Here is a 13,772-nt window from a genome sequence, read left to right as displayed (position 1 = left end):
TGTCTCAATCCAATTCTTCTCTGTGTCTCAATCCAATTCTTCTCCGTGTCTCAATCCAATTCTTCTCTGTGTCTCAATCCAATTCATATATCCAATACATACATTGTAATTGCATGATGCTCCTCTCAGGTGTCTTCCTAACAGTATTTTAAGCTGTAACTGATTTGCATTGACATACAATTGTAACGGCAGTATTATTTACTAGACGTATTTACGTGATTGGTGTCTTTTTTCACAACGTTATGTGCCTGTGGTAAGTGATTTTCTAGATAGTATTTCTATTGACCATTGGAATTGTTTCCACAGGGCACATTACAGACATCAACTTAAATACCAAAACAACTCGAAGGCTTCTGTTAAGTTTTTATTTCTGTACCCGTGTATAGTATAAAATTTATACATTAAAACATAATACTGGTATGCAAAGTCTTTAGTATGATTGTAGACTAACATTGACGCTGAGAAAGAAGCAAATCAATTATGAAATGGAAGTGATCATTCCTACTTCCATTGATGTAACACAAGATATACAAACAAACTGAAATCCAATGATGACATAATGATGACTTGGGTCCATAAAACTCTTTCATAAGTGTCATATTCTGCACTGGCTTTACATGAGATCTCACTGGAAATCCTATGCCCGTATCATTTATGGCGCTAATTTGCTAAGACCCAAACCTTCGTAGACAAATTCGTCTGACATGACCTCTATGCATTTTAAAATTTCCGACAGCAATCCGCGTTAATATACTGACATTACACTTGAGATGTAATAACATTTAAAGTGACGACACCAATGTTACCGTTCGCATTGCGCCAGAAAAAACTCGGTAGCTGTCCGAATTTTGGTACCTTCCAGGTATGCAAAATGATTCCAAGATTCCACAGAATTTGCTACAGTAAGAGAATAATTTTAACATGTGGTATCCAGGATATAGTTTCTATCACTGAGTAGTATTGTATCATCTCTATAAAATATCAATTGATTCCTGTATAGTTGTCGGTCTTGTACAAACGTGTGTAGAAACCAATGCTATTACGAATAACCCGAGCTACATGTAGATGTATCACATTTTTCAGATTTTAAACAGTACTGCTTGGTGACTTGACTTTGAATGGTCTGTAAATGTCCTCCTTACTCCTTCCAAGGAAGTTATTGTCTTACTGTTATGTATTCCTGTTGCCATGATGACCTACTTCATTTTGTAAATCTGATTAAACCACCAGCGAAGTCTATCCTCGGGTTTAACCTCAGTAAATACTGTATAAAGTCCATGGGCGTTTGCTTGTACCCATTCCTCAAAGTACCTGGTATCGGGGTTGAGCTCACGCGTTATTTTGTCACTGTACATATGATCCCAGCGCGTGCGCATTAAGAATAGAAACATGTTTGCGTAGTCCTCCTTCCATGGGTGTGTGTGGGAGGCTTGGCGGTAGGCTGCGTGAGTTACCTGGAATCAAACCCATAACATTCTATACCATATTGGAAATTAACATCAATGTAAACAAAAATCGAAGTTTTAAGTCGAGGCATAATATATATATGCACTATCAATTTCCAAGAAACATTTAAAATTGAGGTTTCTAAGACATGATTTACGGATTTTATAAGTGAGAAGGGATTTCCGTGTCTGTCTCTTTACACTACTAAACACCACGCGAGACGCTTACGAACCGGGAATAAAAACCGTTTTTCTCAACAAATACTTGTCTTATCGAGTCAAACGAAACACCAATGTAAAGTAAATTAAATTTCACAACGTTTATAACTTGCTTTAAAGACGGAAGATTTAGAAGAAATGTCTTAAACTATCGTTTAAAAATACGACCGCTCATGAAATGGCAGCACGCTTCAGAAAGTAAGACGGTAACCCTCGCACTCCCCATGCTACATCAAAGGCTACGGCGGCGGATATCAAAGGAAATCAGTCGTCGCCCAACGTCACGGTCAGTGCACAAACACAAAAGCGCCTGCGCTGTCTTTGCCCACTTATCCTTCTCATATACGTCCTTGACATGATTTACGGCGATGCAAAATCACATATGAGGGCGTTTACGTTTCCCGTGTCCAAGACACGATTCTTCGTCATTTCCACAGGGACCTGGCACGATTTTTTTAAACTAACTGTATACATATATACATATCATTGTATCTATGATACTATAATATATTATACAAATATTTCATGGCTTATTGTGCTCTAGTTCATAATATTTAACCCGAGGTGATGGTAATCAACAAATGTTAAATTGCACGAGGCCAAAGGCCGAGTGCAATATAACATTTGTTGATTACCATCACCGAGGGGTAAATATTATGAACTAGGGCACAGTAACCATGGAATATTTGTTTTATTACATAATCACCAGTTTTTCAGTTGAATATTTTTTTTTTTATAAAACGAATACGACAATCACTTAACAAAATCACAACACCGTATCGTACGGAAAAAACCTTAATATCCTATTGAAGATTGACGTACAGCCTACGTACGTCACGTTGTAACTCCGGTTTGGATGTCTTATTGTCTGTTTTCACATTATTAGACCTGCTTGCAGCCTTTTGATCTAATACATTCATCGTGTCCGTCCTTTACTCGGTACAGTAAACGTCTACATGACGTGCTTGATTCGAGACTACAACAGCGAGGTGTTCCTAAAGCCGTGCAATATAACATTTCGAACCGTGCAATATAACGTTTCCATGGAAGCGTGCAATATAACTTCGAACCGTGCAATATAACAAGGTTTTATTGAACGGTCGGTGTAATAGTTGAAAATATTATATTTCTTCATATATAGATTGGTGTAAACAAATTATGTAATAAATATATATATGTATACTGTTTGGTTAAAAATTTTCGTGCCAGGTCCCTGTGGTCATTTCCCTTCTCTTATAGTAGGGACGTGTGCGTTTAGCAGAACGCTGTGTTTGGTAAAACTCATGTTCATTGAAATTCCTTGGTTATGTAGCCCCTAACATACTATTTGATAATCATTTTACTTACGGGTTTGTCGAAGAACTTGAGAGCGTTTATGTTATAGGAGAAACACTGAGCGAACGTCTGGCGGGATACCTTACTGCCACACAGACTAATCGGACCACGGTTCCCACGTTTGTCCGTGAATTTGGCCCTGTCATTGAAGATTTTCTCTATAATGGGCCCTAAATCCAGGACGCTGATCATGTTCAGGGGAATTTCGGTGTCCATCGGGAGTTCTGAAATAAAGACAAAATGTGTAAAATTACATTAAACAAGAAAGAGTCATTTGTTTCAGCGCCTCTATGAGTTGAATTCAGTCGGCGCAACAATTACAGGTACTCCTTTTATGAAACGTAGACCTTAGAAACAACATGAAATTTTACGTCAAACAAGAAATCCTTGACGATGCTGGTGACTTACTGAACACGAAATCCCTGCCCTGATGGCTTTCCGAACACGAAAACTTTTACGATAATTTATGCTGATGACTTTACGAACTAGAAATCCCTGTCGACCATTTACGCTTATGACTTCTCGTACACGAAATCCCTGTCGAGCATTTACGCTTATGACTTTCCGTACACGAAATCCCTGTCGACCATTTACGCTTATGACAATCCGTATACGACCGTACACGAAATCCCTGTCGACCATTTACGCTTTTGACTTACTAAACACGAAATCCCTGCCGACCATTTATGCTTATGACTTTCCGTACACGAAATTCCTGTCGACCATTTACGCTTTTGACTTACCGAACACGAAATCAATCCATTCCGACCATTTACGCTTATGACTTTCCGTACACGAAATCCCAGCCGACCGTTTACGCTTATGACTTTCCGTACACGAAATCTCTGTCGAACATTTACGCTTATGACTTTCCGTACACGAAATCCCTGCCGACCATTTATGCTTTTGACTTACCGAACACAAAATCCCTGTCGACCATTTATGCTTATGACTTTCCGTACACAAAATCCCAGGCGACCATTTATGCTTATGACTTTCCGTACACGAAATCTCTGTCAACCATTTACGCTTATGACTTTCCGTACACAAAATCCCTGCCGACTATTTACGGTTTGACTTACAGAACACGAAATCCCTGCCGACCATTTACGCTTTTGACGTACCGAACACGAAATCCCTGCCGACCATTTACGCTTTTGACTTACAGAACACGAAATCCCTGCCGACCATTTACGCTTTTGACTTACCGAACACGAAATCTCTGCCGACCATTTACGCTTTTGACGTACCGAAACACGAAATCCCTGCCGACCATTTACGCTTTGGTTGTACCCAACACGAAATCCCTGCCGACCATTTACGCTTTTATTGTACCTAACACGAAATCCCTGCCGACCATTTACGCTTTTGGCTTACCGAAGACGAAATCTCTGCCGACCTTTTCCGGTGCCATGTAGTCGAGAGTATCCTCGTACCTCCGGGGGAGGGTGATGAGGGTGAGGGGGACGTCAGCCACTCTGAAACATTGTTCCGTCTCGGCTTTCGCGATCATGTGACGAGCACCGATTCCCTGTATATCGCCTGTGTGAGGCTCTGTACAGTAGATCACGTGGGGAACACGTGCCTTATTACTAGCAGTGGCTATTGTCCTCCCGTATTCTACCTCGGTCACCATAAAACTACTGGGGTCGTTCCTAAAGTCGGATAGCGTAAATACAAAACAACCATCACATCCTCTTAAGATATGTTCCATAGAACCAACATCATGTGGTGCACATCGATGTACTGCCACTCCCGGCGGAGGGTCTACCTCCCCTTTCCCTCTAGGACTCCCAAGAGGAACGCCTTTCACTGTTGCTACTTTGGACAGGTAGAAGGCTACAGCTGCCCCTACAGCCGAGTCAACTCCCAGTACCACATACACTTTCGACATGGCTCTGAAACAGATAAACGTACGACTTAAATACATGTAAACTGGAGTATTCGGTTAACTCGAACATTTATTTTTGAACAAGCAGATAGGTCATGGGCTAGGAGGGTCCCACATGCACCCCCCGAAACCTCCGAACCAATATTTTTCTGAACCCTTATGACCCACTGATCACAAATCAAAATGTTAACATTGCATAAGTTGGGATGAACTTCCGGTTATGACGTCATCAAGATGGCCGCCATCTCCAATTTCACTCAAAATTGAAAAATAGTCATAACATTAACATTTTTTAACCGAAGTAGACAAATGAGGTATCAAAATGACCACAATAGAACAACAAATACATATCAGGACCAAAATATCCAATATATGTAGTGATTTCTACGTAGGAAATGAAAAAATCGGATTTAAAGCTCAAAAATTGTGATTTTTCAGCAAATTTTTCATATTTTGTTTGACGCAGCAAAAATGTTTCCCAACATCAATCTATTATTTCTAATAAGTTTTTTGACCACTTATCAATCAGTTTAAACAACAACAACAATAAAAACAAATGTTAACATTGTATAGGTTCCGGTTTTGACGTCATCAAGATGGCCACCATCTCGAATTTCACTAAAAAATGAAGAATAGTCATTACACTGATATTTTTAAACTAAATTAGACAAATGTGGTATCAAAATGACCACAATAGAACAACAAATACATATCAGGACCAAAATATCCAATATATGTAGTGATTTCTACGTAGGAAATGAAAAAATCGGATTTAAAGCTCAAAAATTGTGATTTTTCAGCAAATTTTTCATATTTTGTTTGACGCAGCAAAAATGTTTCCCAACATCAATCTATTATTTCTAATAAGTTTTTTGACCACTTATCAATCAGTTTAAACAACAACAACAATAAAAACAAATGTTAACATTGTATAGGTTCCGGTTTTGACGTCATCAAGATGGCCACCATCTCGAATTTCACTAAAAAAATGAAGAATAGTCATTACACTGATATTTTTAAACTAAATTAGACAAATGTGGTATCAAAATGACCACAATAGAACGACAAATACATATCAGGACCAAATAATCCAATATGTGTAATGATTTGTACGAAAGAAATAAAAAATAAGCTTTTAAGCTCAAAAATGGTGATTTTTCAGCAAATTTTCCATACTTGGCTTGACGCAGCAGAAATGTTTCCCAACAACAAATTATTACTCGTAATCAGTTATTTAAACTCCTATCAATCAGTAAAAACAAAAACAAAAACAAAAATATATAGAATTGCAAAAAAAGAATCATTGTTATACCCTCAATTTTGTAGATTAGCAGCGTCTCAAATATAACACAACACCTACTGATAGCGTAACAAATGTAACCTAAGCTAAGCCTGTGTTTCCGTTAATATCATTAACAGTTCCCAAAGCGTTTGTGTCTTTGAAAATGAGCACATTCATTGTTTATTTGCTATGCATAGCATAAGCAAAATGTCAGATGGTTACTACAATGTCACTAATATGTCCTTCACTGGTTCTCAATGATAACCATTATCATTGTGCGTGCTTTCTCGCCTCACTGACCTATCCACTGAAGAGACTCGGCATATCTGGTAGCTGGTACATGCAGTCCGAATCAGAGTACTCGAGATATCAGTATCCAATTCGTCGAAAGCCAGATCGACGTCTTCGATGTCGATGAGCTCATGTGACACTGCATTACCAGTGTTGTTCTAGCCTTTTATGACCAATCCATGGCCAGAGTTCATATCAGGAACAACATGTTCAGGGATGTGGGATCTCTTTCAGATTTTAACATATCGTACGTATATGCTGTTTCAGACTTCTCCGGCATAATGGAAATTACACCAGATGCACATTCTTCCAATGGTGGAATAGGTTCTCCTTAGCACATAACTCCATAATTCGTATGAAGTACTATTCATCAATCTTGTGGACCCTCGTGCAACCATAAATGGCACAGGTGATATCATCGAGGTCATTAATGAGGGCATAAATGTTAAATGTTTTTCATTGGTCTGACTTTTCCTTACCCCCTAGAAGGTGCACATCTGGTGTATGCGCAAAGAGACCATTGAAGACTCTCCAGTAAAAAGTTCTCTAAAGTGCTTTCCAGACTTGGCAAAGAGTGAAACTTCACTGCAGACCTCATTTATGACCTCAAAGAATCCACCTGTGCTACCTATGGTCACTGAGGTTCACAAGAATGAGGAATTGTGCTTCATACGAATTAAGGAGAACCAACTCAACTCTCTGCAGAATGTTGATCTGGTGTCTTTTCCATTATGCCTGGGAAGTCTGGAACATCATATACGATATGTGAATCTAGGTGAAACTAGGTTGGAAACAGGAAGAGCTCCCACATCCCTGAAGCCGATGTTTCTGATCTTAACTCTGACCATGGACAGTTGCAAGTTAGAACCACGATGGTAACCCGGTAATGCAATGTCACATCAGGTCACCGAGGTCGAAGACGACACTCTGGCGAGAAAGCACGCACAACGAAAATGATTATCATTAAGAACTAGTGAAAGAAATATGTGACACCGTAGTAACCATCTTATATTTCCTTACGTTATGCACAGGAAATAAACAATGGATGTGCTCATTCTAAAAGACACAATATGTTTCGAAAAAGTGCCATGGTATTTACGGAATTTTAATTTGATACCCTATATCTATTAGTTGGCGTTTTGCTGTAATAATTCAGTTTAAGAGGCTACAAGTCTACAATATTTCGAACATGAAAATGGATTATTTTGAAGTCCCACTTAGATATTCAACTAACTTTAAATTAGAATTTGTTAAGATATAAATCGTCAATAGCCAATGTTATATTCAGGAAATTCCAAGACACCAGGAAACTGTAGTGTTTGCGGTTTGGAAAAAATAACAATCATATGCAGCATCCGGTTATGTTTTGTAAACCAAATGATGGTATAACAATTCTCTTTTGTATTTCTATATATTTTTGTTGTTGTTGTTTTAACCGATTGATAAGAGGTCAAAAAACTGATTGTGAGTAATAATTTGTTGTTGGGAAACAATTTTGCTGCGTCAAGCCAAATATGAAAAAAATGCTGAAAAATCACCATTTTGAACTTAAAATCGTATTTTTTTCATTCCTGCGTTCAAATCACTACATATATTGGATTATTTGGTCATGACATGTATTTGTTGTTCTATTGTGGTCATTTTGATAATCATTTGTGTACTTCGGTTGAAAATGTCAATGTTATGACTATTTTTCATTTTTCAGTGAAATTCGAGATGGTGGCCATCTTGATGACGTCATAACCGGAACTTATACGATGTTAACATTGGTTTTGGTTGTTTTTGTTGCTTAAACTGATTGACAAGTGGTCAAAAAACTTATTAGAAATAATAGATTGCTGTTGAGAAACATTGTTGCTGTGTCAAATAAAATATGAAAAATTTGCTGAAAAATCACCATTTTTGAACTTTAAATCCGATTTTTTCATTTCCTACGTAGAAATCACTACATATATTGGATGTTTTGGTCCTGATATGTATTTGTTGTTCTATTGTGGTCATTTTGATACCTCATTTGTCTACTTCGGTTGAAAAATGTTAATGTTATGACTATTTTTCAATTTTTAGTGAAATTCGGGATGGCGGCCATCTTGATGACGTCATAACCGGAAGTTCATCCCAACTTATGCAATGTTAACACTTTGATTTGTGATCAGTGGGTCATAAGGGTTCAGAAAAATATTGGTTCGGAGGTTTGGGGGGGGGGGGGTGCATGTGGGACCCTCCTAGCCCATGGCCTAAGAAGACCGTAAGTGGTGCTCATCACCAAAGGAATCTATACTTGAAGTTTCCAGAGTGTCGATAGATCATTTTGGGAGTTTTAAAGAGTTAAATATCGTTAAAATCATACTCTACATGATGTATGTATACACCAAGTTGAGAGTGGATTAGCTCTCGTTTATCAAGGCACTAAAACCTCTTTAAATGGTCTATAGAGTTGACAATGGTGCTTCCAAATGTACCGGTATATAAACTGTATTTCATTCACGATCTATGTGATTCTGTATTTGGGGACATTAGTAAGTTCCTAAAGTTTTAATGTTCAAAAATGTTTTTGTGGGAAAAGACCTCTTACTACGACATAACAAACGTGCTTGATTTAAAGTGTTTTTAAAGGATGGTGATCAAACAGGTAATTCTATATATGATATGTAGCGGTATTTTTCGTGTCTACGATTAGCTCTGACCCAAGTTTTCGGAGGCGATTCGTGCATGGAGACACAAAGAAACAATATACGACGCGTATATACCTGTGTACCATTCTCAATATAAAGGGAACCGAAGATCAATGAGTAACAGTTTTACACCTATTTCTACTGTCCACAGAGACTTTAGACACCTTGTTTGATTACCCCTTGTTTTTGGCCTAGCTATAAGGTTTTGGTGTAACATTATGTCGGTAAAGAGAAGTCAGAAATCCTGGGTATAATACACGTATTGTAACACAATTTATAATGTTGCAATGGCAGTTACGGAATCATGTTTTTTCTTTAGTAAAGTCCTCGGCTTTCTATATAGGATACAACAATGATGTCTAACGGGATACATCACGATTGGAGCCTGCTCCATAGCCATCCATTGTCGTGGAGAATAGTTTCGTGCAATCGTCATGTACATACAGGAACATGTAATACATGTCATTCGGCCTGTTAGAATTGTCAGCAATTTTGAAATGCTTTCCAAGAGCCAAAACGGCGAAAATTTAGTATCACACCTTTCAGACTGTTAATGTTACTAGTTTTTCAGAAACTTATATAAAACAATCCCTGAAGTCCAAAGTCAGTTTAGTATAAGAATAATGTTATCTGGTAGATAGGTAGAATGAGTCGGTTAGTTATTGTCCTGTGGACATTTAAAGGACATTCAAACAGGACGATGGGAACGTTACCTCAATTAAAGTGGTGGTGTGAAAAAATCAACCAAGTGTCGTTAGCTTGATGTCTGTGTGACAGTTTGGATAGTCTCCTTATATCTGGGTGTCTGATAAAGGTGGTCTACGACAGAACATGAGTAATCATTTTTGTAGAAAAGACCTAGGCCTTGACCAATCCTTATGTTGTACCTGTAGTGATATCGTTACAATTTTTCCCATTATGTTTTCAGTGCCAAGACAATAACATCAGCAGAGTTTTCTAACTGACATTTGATAATTTCTATGTACATATTTCTATATCAAAGTTGAGTAAACTTTACTGAGGTAAAGAGGTGAATTGATTGATATCAATATTACTTGTCATGGCCAAAATCAATGTTCCGTCCATATCACTTCTAGTCTGAATGTCTATACAGGTATACCTAATATCCAAGGGAACGATATTTATTATTCAAAATCAAATTGCTATCGTCAGTCATTATCGTTATATTTCGTTAAAGTTAAAAAATGAATCACTCAAGTTTTAGTTCATTAAAGTTATAACTTCAACAAACCAAACCCCATTACCGATATATTCCTGTTATAAAGATTGTTCCTTTCCAAGTGACGCCTAGATTCATTACGCTCCATCCCGTTCGGTATTCAGAATATACCAAGTTTTAATTTCTTTGAAAGTGATGCATTATATCCGTGCATCCATAAACAGACAATACAATGAAAATCGATGGTATTTCAATTAAGAATACCATTAAAACTTGATAGATCTGCAGGAAAGCTTGAACATGACCCCGACACAGCGGAATCGATTACAGGGCAAGCTATATGATATCGTTTCTTTATCAATAAGACAAGGCGTACCTGGAGTACTGATAGGAAGACATTCACTGTTTAAATAACTAGAGATATATAGATGTGTGTTATTTAATCAGGTAGGATCAGATTTGTGCAGTAAATATTATAGACAAATCTTGTATTAATAACCGGGGAGGCGATCTGGACAAGGTGCCAATTTATACATCAATATTTGTCTTAGTAGAGATATATATGGAAACGCCGGATTCCGGGGTGCTTGAGTGTTATGAGTTTGGTATTAATCTTGTCAAATTCTCGTCCACTAAAGACTGTACATTTACTGTCATCGTCTTATCTATAACTCCACGTAGATCGTATAAATCGGTTAATTCCGTACAGAACAACATAAACCCAAAACCAATGTTAGTTTTAAATACCGACATGTACCTACCCTCATCGACCATTTTCAAACGTATTTTTCATAAACCGAAGTTAGTACACCCCTACCCCCTCCCTCCCCACGGCCATAAAAAAATCTATAGTATGGTTAGCATATTGATACCCCCACCCTGAGTTATAAATCAATCTTTTATAAAACGGCATTATATTACCCATAAATTACGAATCACGAAAGTACCGCTTATTGATAATGAAACGTCATAACGTCCAGGTTTTATTAAACAAAAATTAAAAACCTTATACATGCATGTCGTGTAAATATATATGTTGTTAATTTTGTCAGTCGCCATTTACAAGCCGAAATTAATTCACGTTGTGGTGAATGGTCAACTATAATATCCATCACATATCTAGTAAACTACTGACATGTATATCTATCCCAATTAACAATGCGCGTCACTATATCAACCGACACACAACTCTATCATTGTTAACAATGAAGTCGTCCCCCAATGAACTCAGCCATTCAATGGATTTGATTGACTGAATGCGCTATGTGGAAAGTTATACAGACGGTTGTAAAGATTTGACCTGGTATTAACGAAAATGTGTATAAAACAAAGAGTTTAAAGGGATATGAAGTCGTGCGAATAAAGACCAGCTTTAAAGTAAAGAAACTCTGGCATCGTTTTCTATCATATTGTCTACTTATCAGCATAGAAAGTATTCATAAAGAGCAATAGACAGAATAGAATACAGGGCTATTGAGTTTGTTACGATCCCAGGACGTCGTGCATCGGGATCATTTTCACTATAACTCCACTATGTAACTTTACCAAACGCAATTGGTTGATGTTCAACAGTTATGAACTGCCATCTGCTTATCTTGACGTCATTATCATTGTGACGTCAACATTGTCGTGTCAGTGATCGTTCCATTGGTTACAATATGAATTGTTTATTCATTTTGGATGCAAAATATCTTGGGATTTTATCTAACAATCTTTATCAAGTGTAGAAATAAGTATCAAGATATAATCAGTTGGCAATGATAGGACTATGAATGCCAAAGGGACAGCATTGGCGCTCTTCGTGTTGAATTTACCGCTGTCCAGTTGACATAATAATCTTATAATTGCCAGCTGAATGCAATTCAATGCTTAATACATGTATGTCTTTGAAGTTATACATGAACATTTAACAAATGGTTTAACAAAATTTCAAAACAGCGTCAAACTTATATTGTAAGAGAAGGCCGTTTACAATGTAAGTTATTAGGACAATCCGTGCCTAATCCCTTTGTGACATTAATGTATCAACGTAAGATCTAACATTTAGTACATGTTGTACACAGAAGGAAATCTTTTACGGTAATTGTTAGTGTGATGAATGGACGATGATATGTACACGGTATGGGGTATCAGTGATCGGCGATCTGTATCGATTAGTAATCGATAACAGGTGTTATAGTGTTAATGTAATGTTATAGGCCATACGTAGTTAATCATGAATGGCATATCTCGCTGTAAATCACACTATTTTTATAATATCAAACGTGGGAATTATTTAGTATTAGAAACAGGGCAGTTATAATTAGCTGACACAGATGCCGACATATTGTATAATATTTTATAGTTTACATTGCGTCCCCTGATAATACGATACGTCGTGTATTATGTTTGTCTCGAACCTTTCATCGAAACATAAACAAAACTGACTTATCATTTACAATACATGTATATATAGAGACAAGATATATACTTTATATGTTTTCATGTTTTAAAAGTTAAGAAGTAAAATAAAACTCTTACCTGATTCAGATGAATCAAACAATTATAATGGACAACTCCACTATAGTTTAGTTCCTGTGCTAATCCAAGGTAGATCTTAGTACCATGTGGCAACGTAATACAGGGCGCATGTGCGATAATAGAACTTAATTCCTTAGCTACTGGTTCAATAAAACTTTCAGGCCCGGACACACCTCGACGACTCTCTATATGGTTCTAGTGACTGAGCGGATTGTCAGGCGTTAAGCTTTAAAAGGACAACTAATTATATACCTATATCGATATATACCCGACTATCTCCGTACGTACAGGGAATGTATTACAGACTGGATACCGGTAGTAAGCTGAGGAAATAACAGTGCAAGTCAGGGCAAGTGTTTTAAAGTCATAAAAGGCAGAATTTACCTTACAATAAACAAAGGAAACAGAAAAAAAACAGTTCTTTAAAAATGTTAATTACCCCATACTCCGTTAATTGAAATTACGTATTGTGCCACACTTTAATAATCGAATTGTCTTGGTACTGTATGTATAGTGGTTAAAAGTGTTGGCATACATATCAGCATGCTTAACTAACAGTACATGAGAAATTTAATCTCAGCATGACTGACAAATATTATCACGTCAAAATATCTATATTAAAAACAACTTCATGTAGTTATACAGAAAATTGATATTCTCATCTCATTCCAATAAATGTCCACGGATTTTTGCTGTGCATTGCAAAATGCTTCTGTTGAATTTTCTATGCAAGTGAAGATACAAAACCTTTTACAGACAACACCCCTTAGTTTACCATCGCGTTTACCAAAGACTTGTGGATCTATCCCGAATCATAAGATAAATCACGATTGAGTCGTAAGTTCGTTTTCGTTTTTGCGCTTGAAAAGACGACATGTTCTAAAATCGTCCTCATTTTGATTCGATTTCACGATTGTCTTTAAGTATTGTTTAA

At 37.1% G+C, this 13,772-nt stretch overlaps 1 protein-coding gene across 1 annotated transcript; it reads right to left on the bottom strand.

The window, feature by feature from the left end:
- Positions 1-38: 38 nt before the first annotated feature.
- LOC138320720 (nmrA-like family domain-containing protein 1) lies at positions 39-13,067 on the bottom strand. Its single transcript, XM_069263889.1, has 4 exons — positions 12,839-13,067; positions 4,377-4,897; positions 3,012-3,223; positions 39-1,454 (listed from the first exon to the last, which is right to left on the bottom strand). The coding sequence occupies exons 2-4, from the start codon at positions 4,891-4,893 to the stop codon at positions 1,197-1,199; spliced, it is 987 nt and encodes a 328-aa protein (XP_069119990.1). The 5' UTR covers positions 4,894-4,897; positions 12,839-13,067; the 3' UTR covers positions 39-1,196.
- Positions 13,068-13,772: the final 705 nt, after the last annotated feature.

Source organism: Argopecten irradians, chromosome 4 (assembly GCF_041381155.1).
Source record: "Argopecten irradians isolate NY chromosome 4, Ai_NY, whole genome shotgun sequence".
Lineage (NCBI taxonomy): Eukaryota > Metazoa > Mollusca > Bivalvia > Pectinida > Pectinidae > Argopecten > Argopecten irradians.
The sequence above is the reverse complement of the archived record's forward strand: the minus strand, read 5'-3'. Positions and strand labels throughout refer to the sequence as shown.